This window comes from Gekko japonicus, unplaced genomic scaffold (assembly GCF_001447785.1).
Source record: "Gekko japonicus isolate JY-2015 unplaced genomic scaffold, Gekko_japonicus_V1.1 scaffold234, whole genome shotgun sequence".
Taxonomy (NCBI): Eukaryota; Metazoa; Chordata; class Lepidosauria; order Squamata; family Gekkonidae; genus Gekko; species Gekko japonicus.
The window spans coordinates 1,230,144-1,247,738 of NW_015161954.1; the positions used below are offsets into that span (position 1 = coordinate 1,230,144).

At 47.3% G+C, this 17,595-nt stretch overlaps 1 protein-coding gene across 1 annotated transcript in view; it reads left to right on the forward strand.

Moving 5' to 3' along the window:
- Window positions 1–12,831: 12,831 nt before the first annotated feature.
- JADE2 (jade family PHD finger 2) overlaps window positions 12,832–17,595 on the forward strand; it is a 242,988-nt gene continuing 238,224 nt past the window's right edge. Inside the window, 1 exon segment of the mRNA XM_015429477.1 lies at window positions 12,832–12,869. Within this exon segment, the coding sequence (XP_015284963.1) occupies window positions 12,837–12,869 (33 nt within the window). The 5' untranslated portion in view covers window positions 12,832–12,836.

Sequence of the window (17,595 nt, forward strand, 5' to 3'; positions counted from 1 at the left end):
TTTTGGAAGTTCCCCTCAGGGTGCGGGGGGGGGGGGGGGAGGTTTGCTCTCCAGACTTTCCCTCTGTAGCCACGCACACTGAGGTTTTAGCTGTAGTGGGTGTGGCCAACTCTGAAGCCAGCCGGAACTCCGTTCCTGTGTGTTCCTGCCCAAAAATAGCCCTGATTCATATTCTTTAATATTTGTATGATATTTTAAGGTTCCTTTTCTTTGCCAAATAATTGCCAGTTTCTTTTAATTATTCTTTGGCCAGGGCTGTGACTTTTTTTATGAACAGAGACCTGTGTTTGTAAGATAGATATCCACAGATGAAGATTCACAGTATCCAGTGTTAAGGAAAATGTCACCTATTGATTCCTGCCTGTTAGGCAGCTACTCACACAGCACAACATCAGATCAGAGTCAACTCTTACCAGGAGCCTGGGATTAGGCAGTGGGTTTGGATGGATATGAGCCTAGTGGGCCAGTGGTAAAAAAAGTTTTCTGAATGCAAGCCCAAAAGTCAAATAGGCAGATCCGAAACAGTCCTAAGTCCATATACAGCATCTGAGTCAAAGGAAGCAGGAATGCAAGGCCAGGGAGAACAAATATGAGCAGTTTGGGAAAGGAGAGGAAGGCCCGGGAAGTACAGGAAAGGGAACCCAAGTTGGAGCAGATATTGATAATAAAGGGAACAGGAAGGGAGGATCCAGGTCAGAAACAGCAGGAGAGGTGTAAGCAGGCTGTCCAAGTTCCTTCTTATCGCCATCCTTCCTCAGTATGTATGGGGGGGGGGGAAATCCACAGGCCTCTTGGCAAACAGTAGATATACTCTCTGCCTTGTCATTCCTTGACAACACCCTTTTGGTGCCCACACCTACAAATCTATAATGCTTCTCTTTCTCTCTGCCCCTGCTTCATGCCATGACCTCGTGTCTGGGCCTCAAAGATGATTCCGTCCTTGCAAAATAAGCCATGACTGGGAAGGATATACAATCCGGTAGAAGTATCCATGGTAGTAACTACAAGGATGTTATTTGGCTGTGCATGTAGGACCTTGTCGTGGAAGCTGAGGTAGTTGACTTATTCTATCTTCTGAAGTTTTCTAGACTTGGAGGTGTTCAGTGGCTTTTAAATTTTGCTTCTAAGATTTACTGCAAGTAATTATGGTATAATTTAGAATGCAACTTTATGTACAGCGCTGTTTTATATTACAATTTTCAGAAACAACTTTTTAAAAAGAATTATGATGCCACATACTGAGGAAGGATGGAGAGAGAAAAGTGTGAGCCACCACCTGTTCAAGCCTTTAGCAGTCTCATACCAAGATATTTATTATAACAACAACTTCTTTTATAGCCCTCCTTTTTCACTGCAGCACAAGATGGATTGCAAGCTCACTCACTGTTTCAACTGTGGTGGGAAGATCATGGCGGAGTGACAAGACCTCGTCTGCAAAATGGCTCTCAAAAGCCTCACAGCCGATGTCCAATTCCCTAATGTTTGGGCTGCTCTGTAGCAAGACTGTCAAAGACCGAATAGTTCTAAACAACTGGGCCAGGCATGAGCTAGCAGACGCAATCGTGGCTGCATAGAACTCTCTCTTTACGGCTTTGACTGCCATCTTATAGGCTCTCATAAACGTCCTATAAGATGTTCTTGTAGCTTCATTGTGTGACTGCCGCCACTGTCTCTCTAGCCCTCTTAGCCTCTGCTTCATCAGCCGCAGCTCCTGGGTATACCAAGGAGCCAGCCTAGAGTGAGGGTGCAGAGGATATTGGGGAGCAATCTCATCGATGGCTGCTGAGAGACGGCTGTGCCAGTCCTCTACAAACTCATCCAAGCTGCCAGGGAGCATTGGATCCCAAAAGGCCATATGAAGCTGCATAGGGTCCATTTGGCTCTGCGGGTGAGCTAAAAAGTGCTTGCCGCCCAAATGAGGTTGGGGTAACGCATTCACCCGGGCCTTCAGGGCATGGTGGTCCAACCATGGCACTGCCAAAGCAATGATGTTGTCCGACCATGGCACTGCCAAAGCAGTGATCTGGTCCACGGTAACCCCCGCCGCAAAGATCAAATTGAGCATGTGCCCAGCCCAATACAACTAATCTCCAGAGTAGAGATCAGTTCCACGGAGAAAATGGCTGTTCTGGAAATTAGATCCTATGGCATTATACCCCACTGAGGTCCCTCTCCTCCCCAAACTCTACCTTCCCCAGGCTCTACTCCCCAAATCTCTAGGAATTTCCCAACATGGAATTGGCAACCCCAGCCTGTATGGCAGTTATCGATTTTGCAGGGTGCTCCTTCAGGGAGCTTTTTTCAGATGAGCAATACAGTAATCTAAGCCTGAGGTGACCATAGCATGGATCCACTTGGCCAAATCAGCCAAATCGAGGCAGGGCGCCATCTTCAGAGCTAAGTAAAGTTGAAAGAAAAGTAGACAAACAAACCGTGTTTCTTTTAGGAAGCCCTCTTTAGTTACTGATTTAAGACTATATAAAACATAATAAAAGTTAAGTTCTTTATAACATAACATCTGGTAACTCCAATTGTTCCTTCTTCATGCAGTATATAAAAGGCGGTATTTCCCTTTTCTCTCTCAGAGATAAGTAAACACATAAGCAGGGATATGGTCAGTGAATGAAGATGAAAGAAAAATACAGGCCAGCTTCATCTCCAGATATTTCTTACTTACAAAGCTGCTTATTTTAGCATCACTCTGAATAGTCAAGCTTGTTGTTTCAGAACAAGAGTGTCAAAGACCAGCCTCTTAAAGGATTCCAGTGCATCTTGCAGCATCTCTGCCACACTCCACTCAAATTACTGAACCATCTTCATAGCTAAGAAGTTGATGCTTACAGGGCAAGGGGGCAAATTCTGCTGTTGCATGATATAGCATCTTCCCATCTGTTCCAATCCCCCATCCCCAAATTAGCAACATGTGTATTAAGTAAAGGAAAGTGGAGCGGTGTGTAAAGGAGTGCATTTTTAGCATAGAAGTGTATAGTATTTTCTAGAGAAGAGTAAGGTGTGTGTGTATATATGTATGTAAAAAACATCAGTTTATCTAAGTCTCAGCTGTGGATACTTAAATCCGGAGACTGGGGCCATAAACAGACAACACAGATCTTTCTACAAACCTGAAAAATACCCTGAGCAGGCAGAAAAATTTGACATCTAAAAAACAAAGAAAACAAAAAACCAGTAGAGCATTGGGGCTTGTTAAATCCTACCAAAATGATAAAAGAAGTGCTTGTAGCTCTAAGAAACAGATGCCCTCAGTGGCCATTGCTAGGCAACTGTTATGTATTTACCCGCGGTCCGGGTAAAGCCCCGGCGGCCCCCTTTCGCCCTCCGCAAATAGACAAGGAGGCCCTGGCTATCGTGGCCAGGGTTAAAAAATTTCATGACTACCTATACGGCCTCCCCTTCACAGTTGTTACAGACCACAAACCCCTTCTGGGTCTGCTGGCCCCGGACCACCAGACCCCCCCAGATGCTCTCGCCCCATATGCTCTGCTGGTCCATTTTCCTCGCCGGGTACCAGTATGCACTGGTTCACCACCCCGGCAAAGCGATGGGCCACGCGGACACTCTCAGCCGTTTGCCCCTGCCATCCATGGACAGTCCATGATGGACCCGGACCCAGCTTCTGTGCATCAGATCACCCTGCTGGAAGACCTGCTCAACCGTCCCGTCCAGGTAGCTAAGGTTGCCCGCCACTCTGCCTGGGACTGTGTCCTCTCCCAGGTCCTCAACTGGGTGGGGAGTGGTGGTCTACCGGTCCGGCGGGCTCAGGCTCTGCTGCATTTTCCTTGCGCCGGGATGAGCTATCATCTCACAAGGGTTGCCTGCTCTGGGGCAGCCGGGTGGTCATTCCTGCCCCACTCCGCCAGCGGGTATTGGCTGCTCTGCACGAGATGCACCCCGGGATCGTGCGCAGGAAAGCCTTAGCTTGGAGCTATGTCTGGTGGCCGAAAATGGATGGTGAAATCATAAGAACATAAGAGACGCCAATGTTGGATCAGGCCAAAGGCCCATCCAGTCCAACACTCTGTGTCACACAGTGGCCAGAAATACCAGTGCCATCAGGAGGTCCAGCAGTGGGGCCAGGACATTAGAAGCCCTCCCACTGTTGACCCCCCCAAGCACCAAGAAGACAGAGCATCACTTGCCCCAGAGCCCCTAGCTATACCTTGTGGCTAATAGCCCTATCTATACCTTGTGGCTCGAGGACCGGGTAAAACGCTGCCATATGTGCCAAGAGTCCCGACTGGAGCCCCTGAGAGCCCCAGTGTGTCCCTGGGAGTCCGCCCACAAGCCATGGGCCTGCCTACATCTGGACTTTGCCGGCCCCTTCCAGGGACAAATCTTCTTCATATTGGTGGACTACTACACCAAGTGGCTGGAAGTGGTCCCAGTCCCCTCCACCTCGTCTCACTCTGCCATCCATGCGATATGGTGGTTCTTCAGCATGCATGGCATCCCAGACACCTTGGTAATGGACAACGGGATGGCCTTTACTTCTGGGGAGTTCCAGGAGTTCATGAATTACTATGTCATTCATTCAGCACATCCGTTCCACCCCGCAACCAACGATCAGGCCGAGTGCATGGTCCAAACAGCGAAGGAGTCCCTGCGCTGACTGGGGCCAGGTGACTGGGACCACCGGTTCACCACCTTCCTATTCAACCAGCATATAACCCCACACACAACCACCGGGCGCCGTCCCACCGACCTCCTCATAGGGAAGCGCCTCATGACCAGATTAGACTGGCTTCACCCCGACCAGGCCCCGGAACACAGCGCAGCACCCAACAACCAAGAACCGGGTTCTTCCCAGGTGACCCTGTATACGCCAAGAACTTCTCGCGGGGGCCAGCATGGATTTTGGTGAGAGTGACCAGAGTAACAGGCTCCCTGTCATATGAGGTATCTGGGGAGGACGGACAGCTACTGAGGAGGCACATAGACCAGTTGTGACGTTGGCTCATCCCGGAGGACCTGGTGGTGGCCGAGGACAGCAAGGACAAGCTTACAAGCCAGGAGCCCAGTACCTCGGAAGACAACTCGGACCCCACTCAAGCACAACCGAGGGCAAGCGCACTACCCATAGAAGACGGCGGCGAGGCCTTGATACCGGACAGCCTGGCTGAGACCCAGGGCAAGCAAAGGCCTGCACATTCCCCTGACTCGGCATCAGGCCGTCAGGAGCAGCCCCAGAACTGACAAGCCCGACAGCCAGAGTACGCCGCTCGACCCGAGAGCGGTGGAGACCAGCCTACCTCAAGGACTATGTTAGTTAAGGTAGCTCTGAACCTTGGGGGGAGGGGTGTTATGTATTAACCTCGAACTGCACACGCGGTCAGACCAACACGTGGTGAAGCGCTAGGGCTAAGCTTCGCTCAAGAGACAATAGCCGGCTTGGATCCTAGTATGGACAATCAGTCACCTCAGATCGGGGATTGGACCTATGGGTGTTAGGGCACTGTAAATAGCCTATCATGGGTTGTGTGCATGTGTGTTAGGTGTGGTGTGTTTTGGGGATTTAAACAGGCTCCGACCTTGCTACTGTGTCTTTAGTTTCTGATACTTCTAATAAACTATGAGCTGATCACTATGCTACGCCTCGGAACTCAGTATATTTCAGCAACCACAACCTTCCAGACATTATTTCTGTCTGTAGAAGGCAGAGGGAGGGGTCAGGGCACTATGCAGGGTTGCTTTAGCATTTGACAGAGGACTCATCTGGGCCAGGCCCGGCAGCAACTACTGGGCTAGGTTGTTGGGTGGGTGGGAAGGACGGAAAGAAGCAAAAAAAGAGGATGGGCTACTGAGACTTTCAGGAAAGGGGAAGAGGAAACAGTGGGGGAGAGGAAAATGGGATGCCTTCTGCAATCCCTTGTGGGTCCCCTGCTTGTATGTATAAAAATGTCAACATGCCCCCCCCCCCATCTGCAAATACTGAAATCTATGGATCAGACACACCTAGAGAAGACTGAGATTTTTCTACAAACTTAAGAGAAACTCTAGGTTTGCAGAAAAATGGGGAAAGTATTTTAAAAATTGAATGTGGGTTTTAATACCCAACAAACCACCTGGATCACACCATGCAGAAGACTGAGGAGATGGAAGCACAAACACAGCTGTTACCAAGCCAAATATGCTGTGTTGCTGCAGGCAGGCAGGCAGGAGGAAGGGGCAAGCATGAGCCAACCCCTCCCTACAGAGTGGCAGGAAGGAGAATGGATGGGTGGGGGGCAGGCAGTGGCAGCAGGCAAGCATCATGGCAAAGACGGGTGGGTGCACAGAACTTTGGGGAGGAGTGAGGGTGGGCACAGTAGGAGGGGCAAGCAAGATTCCTCCTCCCCTCTGAGTTTGCCTGGGGAGGAGTGGAAGTAGGGGCTGTGGGGGCAGCCATGCTGCAGGTGTGTGGGCAGGTGAAGCAGGGAAGAATACGATTCCCCCTAGGAGTTTCATGACTAGTTGCTTATAAAACTGCTTGTATACAAAACTTTTTAGTCTTCATATTTATGCCATGTATTTCTGAGCCTAGATAGCTGGCCAAATCTGGCAGAACAATTTCTAATTTGTTCAGTATAAGAGATGAATAGGTATCTTGTGGGCAAGGAATTTGAATCTGACGTTATTGGCTTAGAGAGTTTATGTCGGGTAACATCTCTCTCAGGGAGAGGGAATGTGGCATGGTGTAACCCAATCTCCTGAGCTAAACAGGGTCAGTACTTCGAAAGGAAACCTCCCAGGAAGACTCTGCAGACGGAGGCCATGGCAAACCACCTTTGCTTAATCGTTTGCCTTGAAAGCCCCTTAACGGGGTTGCCATAAGTCAGCTGTGACTTGAAAACACTTTATATAGACACACAATGTCTCTCTCATTCTGTTGTTTATTTCTTCAGTGAGGAAACAGCTGCTGAAAACCCCATTTTTTCCCACTCAAATGTCATGGAAAAGTTTATGTATGAATCAATGTTATGTATGAATCAATTTATTATTCATTAACTGACTAGACTTGAACCTCTGATACCTATGACAAGATTCCCCACATTCAGAGCAGAATAGCCTATACAAGTGAAAAAAAATATCACTGATCTTTTTATGGAGTCCCACAAAGTAGTAGCACAAGGTGTACAAGGACATAGGAAAACCTGTGATTAATTAAATTTTTGTCTATCGTATAAACAACCCCAGATGATGCAAGCAACCAACAGTGTCTTATATTTTTCCTGCTGGTCTGACCCATTATACATTGGAGTATGCAAAGCATATGCGCAGCAGCCAAACCATGTGCTGCCTCTCCAATTCCTCACCCTTTCCATGACCTACTGAGGAAGATGGCAGCTCACTACACTTTGATGTTCTCTTCCTTATGCCAGACAGAGCAACCCATGTTGTGATCAGGATTTGTAAAGTCCAGGGGCCACCTCTTAGATTTTTATCCAGCATATATGAATCTTAACCAGCCTAAATTAGGCACTACCTTTCTTCCACATTTGACTGCATGTCTGTTCAGAGGGCCAGAAAATGTAGTACTTGCATGATGGTGTGATGTGACGACTGGCAGATCAGAAGATGGGACTAATATGGTCTCATTTGGGACCAAGTTGAGTCAACAATCCATCAGACTGTTAAACAACCTGCAAGTTAAACTGTATATTATAATTCCAACAGTGATTCTGAAGTGCACTACTGATTTGACTATCATATCCAATATGCATACTGCTCTGGCTAGTAATCAAATTACACACAGCTAGATCTACTGTGGCCCTTGCCACACGGCAGGGGAAAAGCCGCCGAAAAGCGTGGCTTTTAAAAGCCGCGCCAAAGTTGAAACGGCGCGGCAGGATCCCACGGATCCCCTGGCCGCGCCGCCTTTCTCCCCGGCACGATCAGACGCCGGGGAGAAAACACAGATCGGACGGCGAGCCAGCTGAACTGCGCATGTCGGAGCATGCGCAGTTCGCCTAGGAGCCAGGGACGTGCCGACGCAAGGATGCGCCAGCGATCAGACTCCCGGTTTGCGGCGCACCATTGGGATGAACGAACCCCGGTAGGTGGTTCCAACTTGGAGTGGTTTATCGCGTGGATGGGCCAGTTTGGGGACGGAAGCACTACGCTTCCCAGATGTTGTTGTGTGATCGCGGCGATTTGCTCCGCCCCCGAACCGTCCCGCTACTGGCCCAAATCCCCTCGTGTGAACGGGACCTTAATACACTACAGTTTTCTGACATGGATTATTTTTTAGAAGCTTAAGGATACCTTGCTTGAGAAACACATAGCAGTCCAAATACTTAAAATAATGTTAATTAAGTGTTTTGAAACTTGCCATGTTATTTGAATGATGCTACAAAAGTCTCCAGCCATCCAGCTAAATTCCACTTGTTCTCTAATGATAACTTTTATTAGTGTAAGTGCTAAAAAATAAAAGAACACAGTTTGAATCCAGAAGCACCTTGAAGACCAACAATTTTTAAATTCAAGGTAAGCTTTCATGTGCACACACACTTCTTCAGATACAATGAAATGTAAATTACCAGTCCATACATATATTTTATTTTATTTTTTTATTTATCATTACATTTCTACCCCGCCCTCCCCGCAAGCTTGCTCAGGGCAGCTTACAATAGGGCAACAAGTGCCTTCACATAAAACAGCATAAAAACAGAATAAAATATCACATCACACGAAAGGAGATCATACGCACGATCCGCTGCGCTGATGGCGCCCGAACCTCCTCCAGCCAACCGAAACATTGGGAAAAGAAACCTCTGCTCTTTGGAGACTTCTTTTTTGGCATAACACATCATGGTGGTTTACTTCTTTCCAAACCTCCAGGTGGAGCCTGGAGACCTCTGGGGGAGGGGGGCCCCTCCAGGCATTTATATAGATGATAAAGAGATAATATATTCATTCTGGACTTTTTTAAAGGCTTAAATGATGGATTCCATCATCAATGATCATTCCCCCAAGTCCTGCTGCAGTTCCAAGAGCTGGCACTACAGTGCATAAATAGAACTGGGGAGTACTTGGTTCAATTCTCAGTCTGATATCACATGAACTCACTGGGTGACATGATTGGCCCATTCACTGCCAAGACATGAAGTGAAAGTGCCTTTGCCAGTCGAGATATGACATCTTAGTGTGAATTATTGACAGTTATTAGGGAGAACCAACAAGCCTGCAAACTATTGTCATTTGAGCAAATGTACACAGGTTATTTTCTAAAGGAATGACTTTACCTAGAGATGAGGGGATTCAGTTATGGAGATATTATTCTGGAAAAAAATGTTCCTCTTGGGTAAAGCATAATGGTAAAGCACATGTTTGCATGCAGAACATCCTGAAGTCAATCTCTGGCTATTACAGTTGAAAAGGATTTCAGGTAGCACTGGTGGGAAATATCTTTCCCTGCCTGGGACCTGGAGTGTTGCTTCTGGTCAGAAGAGAGGATACTGATCTAAGGAAGATCAGTGGTCTTAATTAGTATACGGCAATGTCCTCTGTTTATGAACTAATCTACAAAAGAAGTGAAAAGGTGAGCATTATCAGAAAGGATTTTTCAAAGCCAATGAGAAGCCAGTGTTAAAGGAATTAACATGCGTAAACTGTCTCTGATAATGACAGATCTTCAAGGAATATATGGCATAAGAAAGTATTCTTATACCAGGGCTGTGTTGCTTGTGCAATAGCTTCCAGTTGGGGGTGCCATTTTCATGCCTCCAAAATGTGCTCCAGTTTCACACAGGAGGGCATCTCTCTCTCTCTCTTTTACTTCAGAAGCAAAATTTATAATAATGTAACTGATTTCTATGACTTTGGAATGCTTCTTTGGAGATAACATTGAAAACAGAATACCTGCTTGAAATTATTAGCTATGGATATACCATTTACAAATCTAATATAGACCCTTTATTGTACAAACAAAGGAGTAATTGTTGTCTGCTTCCTTATGCTGGAAGCCTGTGAGGTAGGCAGGCCATCAGTATCGCCATGTTTCAGCAGAAGATGTTGATTTACCCAAGGCCACCCCTTGAATTTCATGTCTGAGGTGAATCCAGTCCAATGTTCCCTCTAAGCTGTGGAGTCCTGTGAGCAAAAATACTACTTTGTGAGCTACTGGAATTAAAGTTGTGAGCGAGCAATTTGGCTACTGCATAAATTAGTTTGCTCTGGAGCCGTCCCTTCCTGAGCTAAGGCAAAAATGTGTGAGCCGGAGGCTTAAAAAACTGTGAGCTAGCTCACACTAACTCAGCTTAGAGGGAACACTGATCCAATCTCACATGAAATGGTAACAATCTAATGGTCCAAACTGCAATTAGACTTTTTAACAGTGTCTGTGCCTGCAGTCCTAGGGGAAGACTAAGTCCCCCCAATTAAGAAACATGCTTTGAACATAAGTAAGGGCCCTAAGGAAATAGTGGGGAAGTAAGTCTTGGACACAGAGCTTTAGAATTCAGAAGCAGGTTTTGGGGTAACTTTTCAGTGCTCTCTCTGATGAAATGTATAGCATCCGTAATTCTCTCAACATCCCTAGGGGGCATTTTTAAAAGAAAGGTGACACAGTAGCTACTAAGGGGAAAAGTGAGCTAGAGGCTTAAGGCTGCACCTACAGGAGTGAGGCAACCCTCTTGAGTGGGCGAGATGTCGCTCGGGCAGAAGGGCAGCCACTTCTTCGCCTCCCTCCCAAACATTTCTCCTTGGGTGAAATTACTGGTATTCTCCGAGCGCAGAGTCGGTATCTGGCTCAAGCAAACAGGCAGCGGTGGGTGTGGCCAGTTGGATGTCGACGGGAGCTCTCGGCTGCTGCTGCTGGTGCCGCCACCACAGAAAACAGACAGGCGGGAGAGCAACGGCAACAAACACCCTTCCAGCAACGGATTGAAGTGTATTGTTTATGCATCACAAGGTCAAGTCGAGAACTACAGGAGGGCGGACCCGGCTCCTCTTCTTCCTGTGTAAAACTGTGCAAAGTTCTTTCTCTCTTTGCGTAAAAGCAGTCCCCTTCTTAGTAGTTGGGAAAGAGAATTGCAGGAATCGAAACAAACCAGTTTCATGGGACAAGAGGGGGGAGGGGGGATATTTCTTAACCTCCATCTCTCTCTCTCTCCTCCCTCTTGGCGCGGCTACCGAAAAGGAGCAAGTGTTTCACGCCAGCCTGTTCGCGGCCAGAAAGAGGTCTGGGGGATGATTGGAATTAAAACGAGTCCATGTAGTTCCCCCCCAAGGTGGTGGCATTTCAAATCCCACCCTCATCGCCCTTTCCTCCTGAGGGGGGTAACCAAATAACTTTGTGACCCACAGGACACAATTGTGATCGCGATGGTTTCTCCCCTCCCGCCACTTTGTCCCCTCCCGCCCTCACCTCTTGTGCACTTCTAGTTAATGCAACCCCCCCCCCCCCCATTCCCTGCGGGGCTTTTGCTGCGAGGTTCTTCCCTGCTGAAGGGTTTTTTTAAAAAAAATCCTCCCCGCCTTGCACCTCATCTGTTATTTGCAAGAAACGTCTTTTTGACGCAGGAAGAAATGGCAAATTTGAAGTACGTCATTAATATGGCGCCAAAAGATTTTGTTAAGTATAAGCTTATTTTTTGTAAGGTTGCAGCAGCAGGCTAGTGTACGCCTGTGCATAGCTCTGATGAGGTGGAGGGGTGTGTGTGTGATAGAGAGAGAAGGGGAGGAAGCGAAGAAAGTGTTGCAGCTCTGTGATCTGTGTGTGTGTGCACTGCCGCCGCTGTTGTATGTGTGCGAGGCTGAAGATCATTGCGAAAGTGACCTGATCAGGCTTGGAGAGGGAGACGAGAGCGAGGGAAAAGAGGGAGAGCGCGTCAGTGTGTGCAACCCGACCCCTTTCCAGCTGCCCAGGGCACAAGAGAAAAGAGATGGGGACTCAGCGCATCGGAGGGAGGTGAAGAAGAGGGAGGGGTGGGCGAGGAGTGCGTTTGGGGTGGGAGGCAACACATGCCTAACACAATCAGGGATGGGACCCACGTCTGCCGCTGCTCGCGCTGCACCTGGACCTGCTGCTCGTCAGGAAGAAACAACAAGCAAGAAAAGAAGAAATTGAGGGGAGGGGGGGCTGAGGGGGTGGTGGGGGCAGGCAGAGGAAGAAATCGCCAGCATCATCCTAATTCACATACTCCCTTGAAGAAGTCTTTTCTTCGCCAGCAGGGGAGAAAAAAAGGGGGCCAGCCGTAGAATTTCGGGCAATCTGCAGAGATCCGAAAAGTCTGGATTTTTTTAAAAAAAAGAAACAGAAACACGCACGCAGGGCTTGTTGGATTTTGCACCGAGCGGCCATCTCAGCTGGAAGCAATTCTTTCGGGGTTTTTTTGTTGTTGTTGTTGCATCCATGGAGTTACTTTGTATCTAATCCTAAAAAGGAGGGGGTAATCATTTTCGGATCCTTCGGGAGAGGGAATGGTTCGCCCCCTTCACAATGGTCCCGGATTAATCTTTGCAAAGGGATATTCTATGAACGGTCACATTTCTGGAGCATCACCCCCCACACCTCTCTTGTAACCCCAGGACATTCTCAACTCTTGGAGGACGCTCTCTCCCAGCCAAGGTAAAAGGGTGGAGAATTGCTCCATTTTTTTGCAGCTTCTGTTGATTTTCCCCTCCCCTTCTTGCATTTGTTTTAGTGCTTCCTAAGTGAGCTGCTTGCAGAGGACAAAGGGGGACCGGGGGGGGGGGGGAGTGTGCAGCGTTTTTAGACATAGATTGCGCATGTTGGTCAGTCGTTTTAAAAGGGAGGCGGCAGGAATGTAAACAACAACTTTTTCAAGGATCGGGAGCTTCTGGAAACGGTTTCCTCGAATTAATGACTGCGGCAGAGCATGCTCCGAAAGGTCGCTAAGAAAGAGGGATGGGTGAGAAAGGGGTCAAGAGGCACAATTTGTTGGGGGGAGAGGATGATCCAGAAGGGAGGGGGGGGGGAAAGGTTGGGGAATGATACGGACCCGGAAGGGGTGGAGGGTTAAAAGTGTTTGTGTGTCCGCGCGGGTAGGCTATGTAATACGTATGTGTATACAAAAGGGGATAGAGCAGCAATTAAAAGAGGCACGAGTTTCATTTTTGTTGATACGCAGCACGTTTTGGAGCCTTTGCCTTTTCTTGAAGCTGGTGCACCCACATGATCCGCTCCTCTCACGTGCTGAGGTTGTGGGGTCCCTGCCAGCTTCTGCAACAGACACAAACAATGCGCCCAGGAGGCAGGCAGAGGAGAAGCGGCAGCGCCGCCTTTTGCGAGGGTGGGCGAGCCCCGCTGGGCTTTGAATAGCACCAGCTTTCTGGGGCGCCGATGGCTTTTGCAGCCGCGTTGCAACGGCGTGCGAGGGCGGGTGGGTGGCGGCGTGGGGGTGGGGAGGGCGAGAGTCACGCCGCTGGGGGCATGGAGCGGTTTGGGAATGGAAATGTACAGGCAACGGCTGCCACTGAGCTGCGCGGTGGGGCTGAGGACTGTAGGGGGCGTGGCTGTTGTTTACCTTCCGAAACTCCCCCGGCTCCCTACGGGCTCCTCCGGGGGCGTCTCATCTTCTCCTCCATCTCTGCCGCTGAATCACTCCCGCCTCGCCACCCTCCCCCCAGTCTCGCTCGCCACCCGCGGGCTCTTTTTTCCTCCCCTCCCGGAGGCGCTCTGTTTCCCTCCTGCTCGCTTTGCCTGCCTGCTCGCTTCTCTGCATTCCCTCACAGGCTTTGCTTGTGGTAGGCATTTCTTCTCCAAGCGACTCATCATGTTTTCCCCGCCGCTTCTCTCGCAGCCCTTCTCCACCCTCCCTTTTAGCTGATCTTTAAGAGCCCTCTTATCCAGGGCCTTTTTTTCCCCCTGAAGAGAAAACGATGATGATCCCGGGTCGCTCAAGCCCGCCTGCAAGTCGCATTTTCTCTTCTGAAAGCACTCCCCCCCCAGCCAGTCATTCCAGAAGTGTGTGGGCTGACTGGTTTGCACGCCGGTGAGGAAAAGGTACTTTCCACATGCTGAAGCCTCAAGGCCTTTTCTGTATTACTCTTTGGTCTGTGACCGAACAGCTTCTAACCCCCTGCTTTAAACTACAGGTGCCAGTTAGGTTTTCTAGTGGATGTCCCCAAAACTGGCATTCTTAATGGGGGAGATGCCTGTTCAGCTTTCAGAACTGTTAGCTTCCTAAGTGAATAAAATAATGACATATAGATTGGGAGCCACAAAATGCACACAATGAACATCCTTCCTCCACACAACATATACCTTCCTCATGCTCTCTTTGAACCACAAGGAAAAGTGGGATATAAATATTTTAATAAATACAATTTTTTTCTCCCAAAGGATCAGATAAAGTCTGGATGGAGTTTTGTTATAGAGTACTTTTTAAAAACTTACTTGTATTTCCCTCCGGCTGATTGCTCAGACTGCCTGTGTTCTTCCCTTTGACTTGGAAAAAAAAACCCCCCCCCCCCCCCCAGCCTTTCAGGCTTGTAATGCTTATTACACTTGATTCTTGTGGCGCATGACAACTTCCCAACACTGCCTTTTGCCCATTTTTAATACCACCTGAGATGTTCTGCATGTGTGCATTGCGTTGCTACTGTGCTTCACTGGGACTTTCTGACATTTATTTGGAGCACTCCTGTGTTGTTACAGTGCATCCAGACATACCTCTGCTAAGTACCCCTCCCCTCCCCTCCCCTGCTCTCTGTCCCTTTCTTTCTCCCACATGCACACGCACTGCCTGACACTGTTAGACTTTATCTTGGTCTTGTTTATTCTCTACAACGGGGGTGTCGAACTCATTTGTTATAAGAGCTGGATCTGACATAAATGAGACCTTGTTGGGCCGGGCCATGTGTATCATAAAAGGTAATGCCAGGTAGCAGAGATATAAACTTTATAAAGGACAGAGACCAACACAATTCAAGATTTTTTAAACTTTAAATAATACATTTCCAGTGCGTTTGACACCCCTGCTCTACAACCTACTTCTAGTCTTTCAGTCTAGTCTTGTGAGGTATATGCTCAGATACCCATGTTTTTAGCTCTTGTTAGTCCCCACACCAGTACCCATTTGGATCTGTCGTATTCTTGTAAGACTAATGCTCCGTGCTCATTGCTTTCTCTGTGTCCTTTTAAAGCCTGATTTTGCCTTAGTCTCTGGTCCACTCTTCTTATGCAGAGTATACTTCACAACTGTAGATATCTTCCTGTCTGTCTTTGCTTGTGTATCTGTGCTTCTCAGGAAAAGACTGGAAGGTTTCTTTAAATTGCTTGGCAAATGGTTGGGAGCCTCCCAGCTGGAACATAATTTAATCTGTTATCCTTTGCCTTTCACCCTTACAACTTTAAACATTTCTTACAGGCAAAATGTACATCTTTGGTGGTACAGCTAAAGCATTTTTTATTTTAGGAGCTGACTTTATATTTAATTGCCTTCTTGGATGGCGGTGAATCCGTTTGGCAGCATACCCTTTAGAAGGAGATGTAGTCAAAGTGTGAATGGAGTTGGGAAGGTGGGAATGGACTTGCTGATTGTACAAAGCAGCTGAAGTTCAGATAGAGCTGTGTACCTAGAACCTTAAGTGCCTTGAACCTATAATTCCCTCAACTGTCATTAAATGTAATGCAGTAATTTTGTAAATTTACATTGAAAAAATACCAGACAAAACTTTACGGGTGAGTCTTTGGTTCCAGACTGGGCAGCAGTTTCATAGGGGTTAAGAAATCCTGCCCTGCCCTGGATAGCCTGGGCTGGCCCAATCTTGGCAGATCTTGAAAAGTAAGCAGGGCTGGCCCTGGCTAGTATTTGGATGGGAGGTCGTCCAGGGTCCTAATGTGGAGGCAGGCAATGGCTGGCAAACCACCTCTGAACATCTCTTGCCTTGAAAGCCCTGTGGGGCCGCCATGAGTCAGCTGTGACTTGAGGGCACTTTCCACCACACCACCAAGAAACCCAGACAATAAAAACAGCGTTTGACCTTTAAACAGTTGCTGGCCAATGAAGCCGAAACATTTCAGGCTGAATGAGAAATAGTTTATAGAAAGTTAAATTTGCTGTTCTGCAGGAAAGTTTAAACTGGGTTTTGGCAGTCAAGGCTGTTGCTGCAGGGTAGGAAGGTTATCCCTTGTAAACTTATCCCTTGTTTATAGAAACTGATTTTACTTAATCAGATTTTCTCTAGGGTTGTTGCCTACCTTTGCAGGCTTACTTTAGAACAGCCACATTATGGTGATCAGATATACAGAGCTTTTGTCATTTTAATTTTGTGTAGGAAAAGGAGTTGGGGCACTTTTTAGCATGCATTGATAAGAAAAGCTACACCTGCTGGAATTCCCTTGATGACATTGTTACTGAAAACAGGATCTTGTCCTCTTCTGACACTAGATCTTATTCTGAAGTTGCTTCAGTGACTGGTCCCACCTTCCCCACTTGAGTGAAACCTGACCACTGTTACCTTGTTTCTAAGTCCATTGAAGACAGTGGGCTCTGTTACTCATTGGCAGTAGCCTTCACTTTTTCTGAATTTTTTAGTCTGCACACGCATTCTCTGTTTAGAGCAGAAATTGAAATCCTTCTAGAAAAGAAAGGTGGGAAGTTGGAAGTTTAAAGCTTGGTTTAGGAATAGTAATCAAAAGCATACCAGACAGCTGCTTTTGAGTTTTGCCTGTTATGGATCAACTTCGGACAGGGTTGCACAAATGCTTTGGAGAAGCAAGGCCATGGTGAAGCAAGGCTTTTGTGTGAACTCTGCCCTAGGGGCACCTGGCTTTTGTGTGAACTCTGTCAAAAGTTGTGCATCCAGGTAGATGACATTTATTTTGCTCCCATTGCAATTGGAAGTGACTTGGAAAATCACTTACAGTCATTTAGTTGTTTCTTTGCTAGTCAGTTTAGGACTCCAAAGTCAGGTCTTTGAGAATACTCAGAGGCCTTCTCGGGCTACTCCACAGGTTTCCAAGTGGAATTGTTGGATTCTGTATATTATGTAGCTCTTTTTCTTTGTTGCCTTTTATACATTGCTATGTTGGGGATGCCCATGTATCTTCCCCTATATCTAGATTAATATCTTCAGTTATCACTGGCATGTCTGGACTTGTTTCTAAGTAAGCAAAGAGTAAAAAAATTAAGAGTCAGAAATGGAAAGTAGAGTCATAAATAAATGAATTCCTTCTAGATATGGGGAAAATGCAAAGCAGGCAACGGTGAACAGGGCCAAGTTTTGTTTTAAATTTCACTGTGCAAGCTCTTGATATGTGGTCAGTGTAGGGGGGGCAGGAATTAGATATGACAGTTCCTCTTTCTGTGTTACAAAAGAACAAATGTTCCATTCACCTCCCTTCTCCATATTATGTAATGTGCGAAGGTATTCTTTGAGAGGCGTTATAAATCTGTAGATATAAAATAACAATTTTTAGTCTGCCCTCTCTAATTTTTAAGTCATGGAGGAATATAATGCAATTATATTTTCATGATCTGTGGAACCATGAGGTCTAGTTTCTTATTTTTTACATAACAGGAAATAATTAAGTAGTTTTATTAGGGTGACTCCTTTCCCTTCTCGTATGCCTTATGTCCTCCAGCAGAGGGCCTGCTGTTCAGCTTGAAAACTATTGCAGGTTTCCCAAAG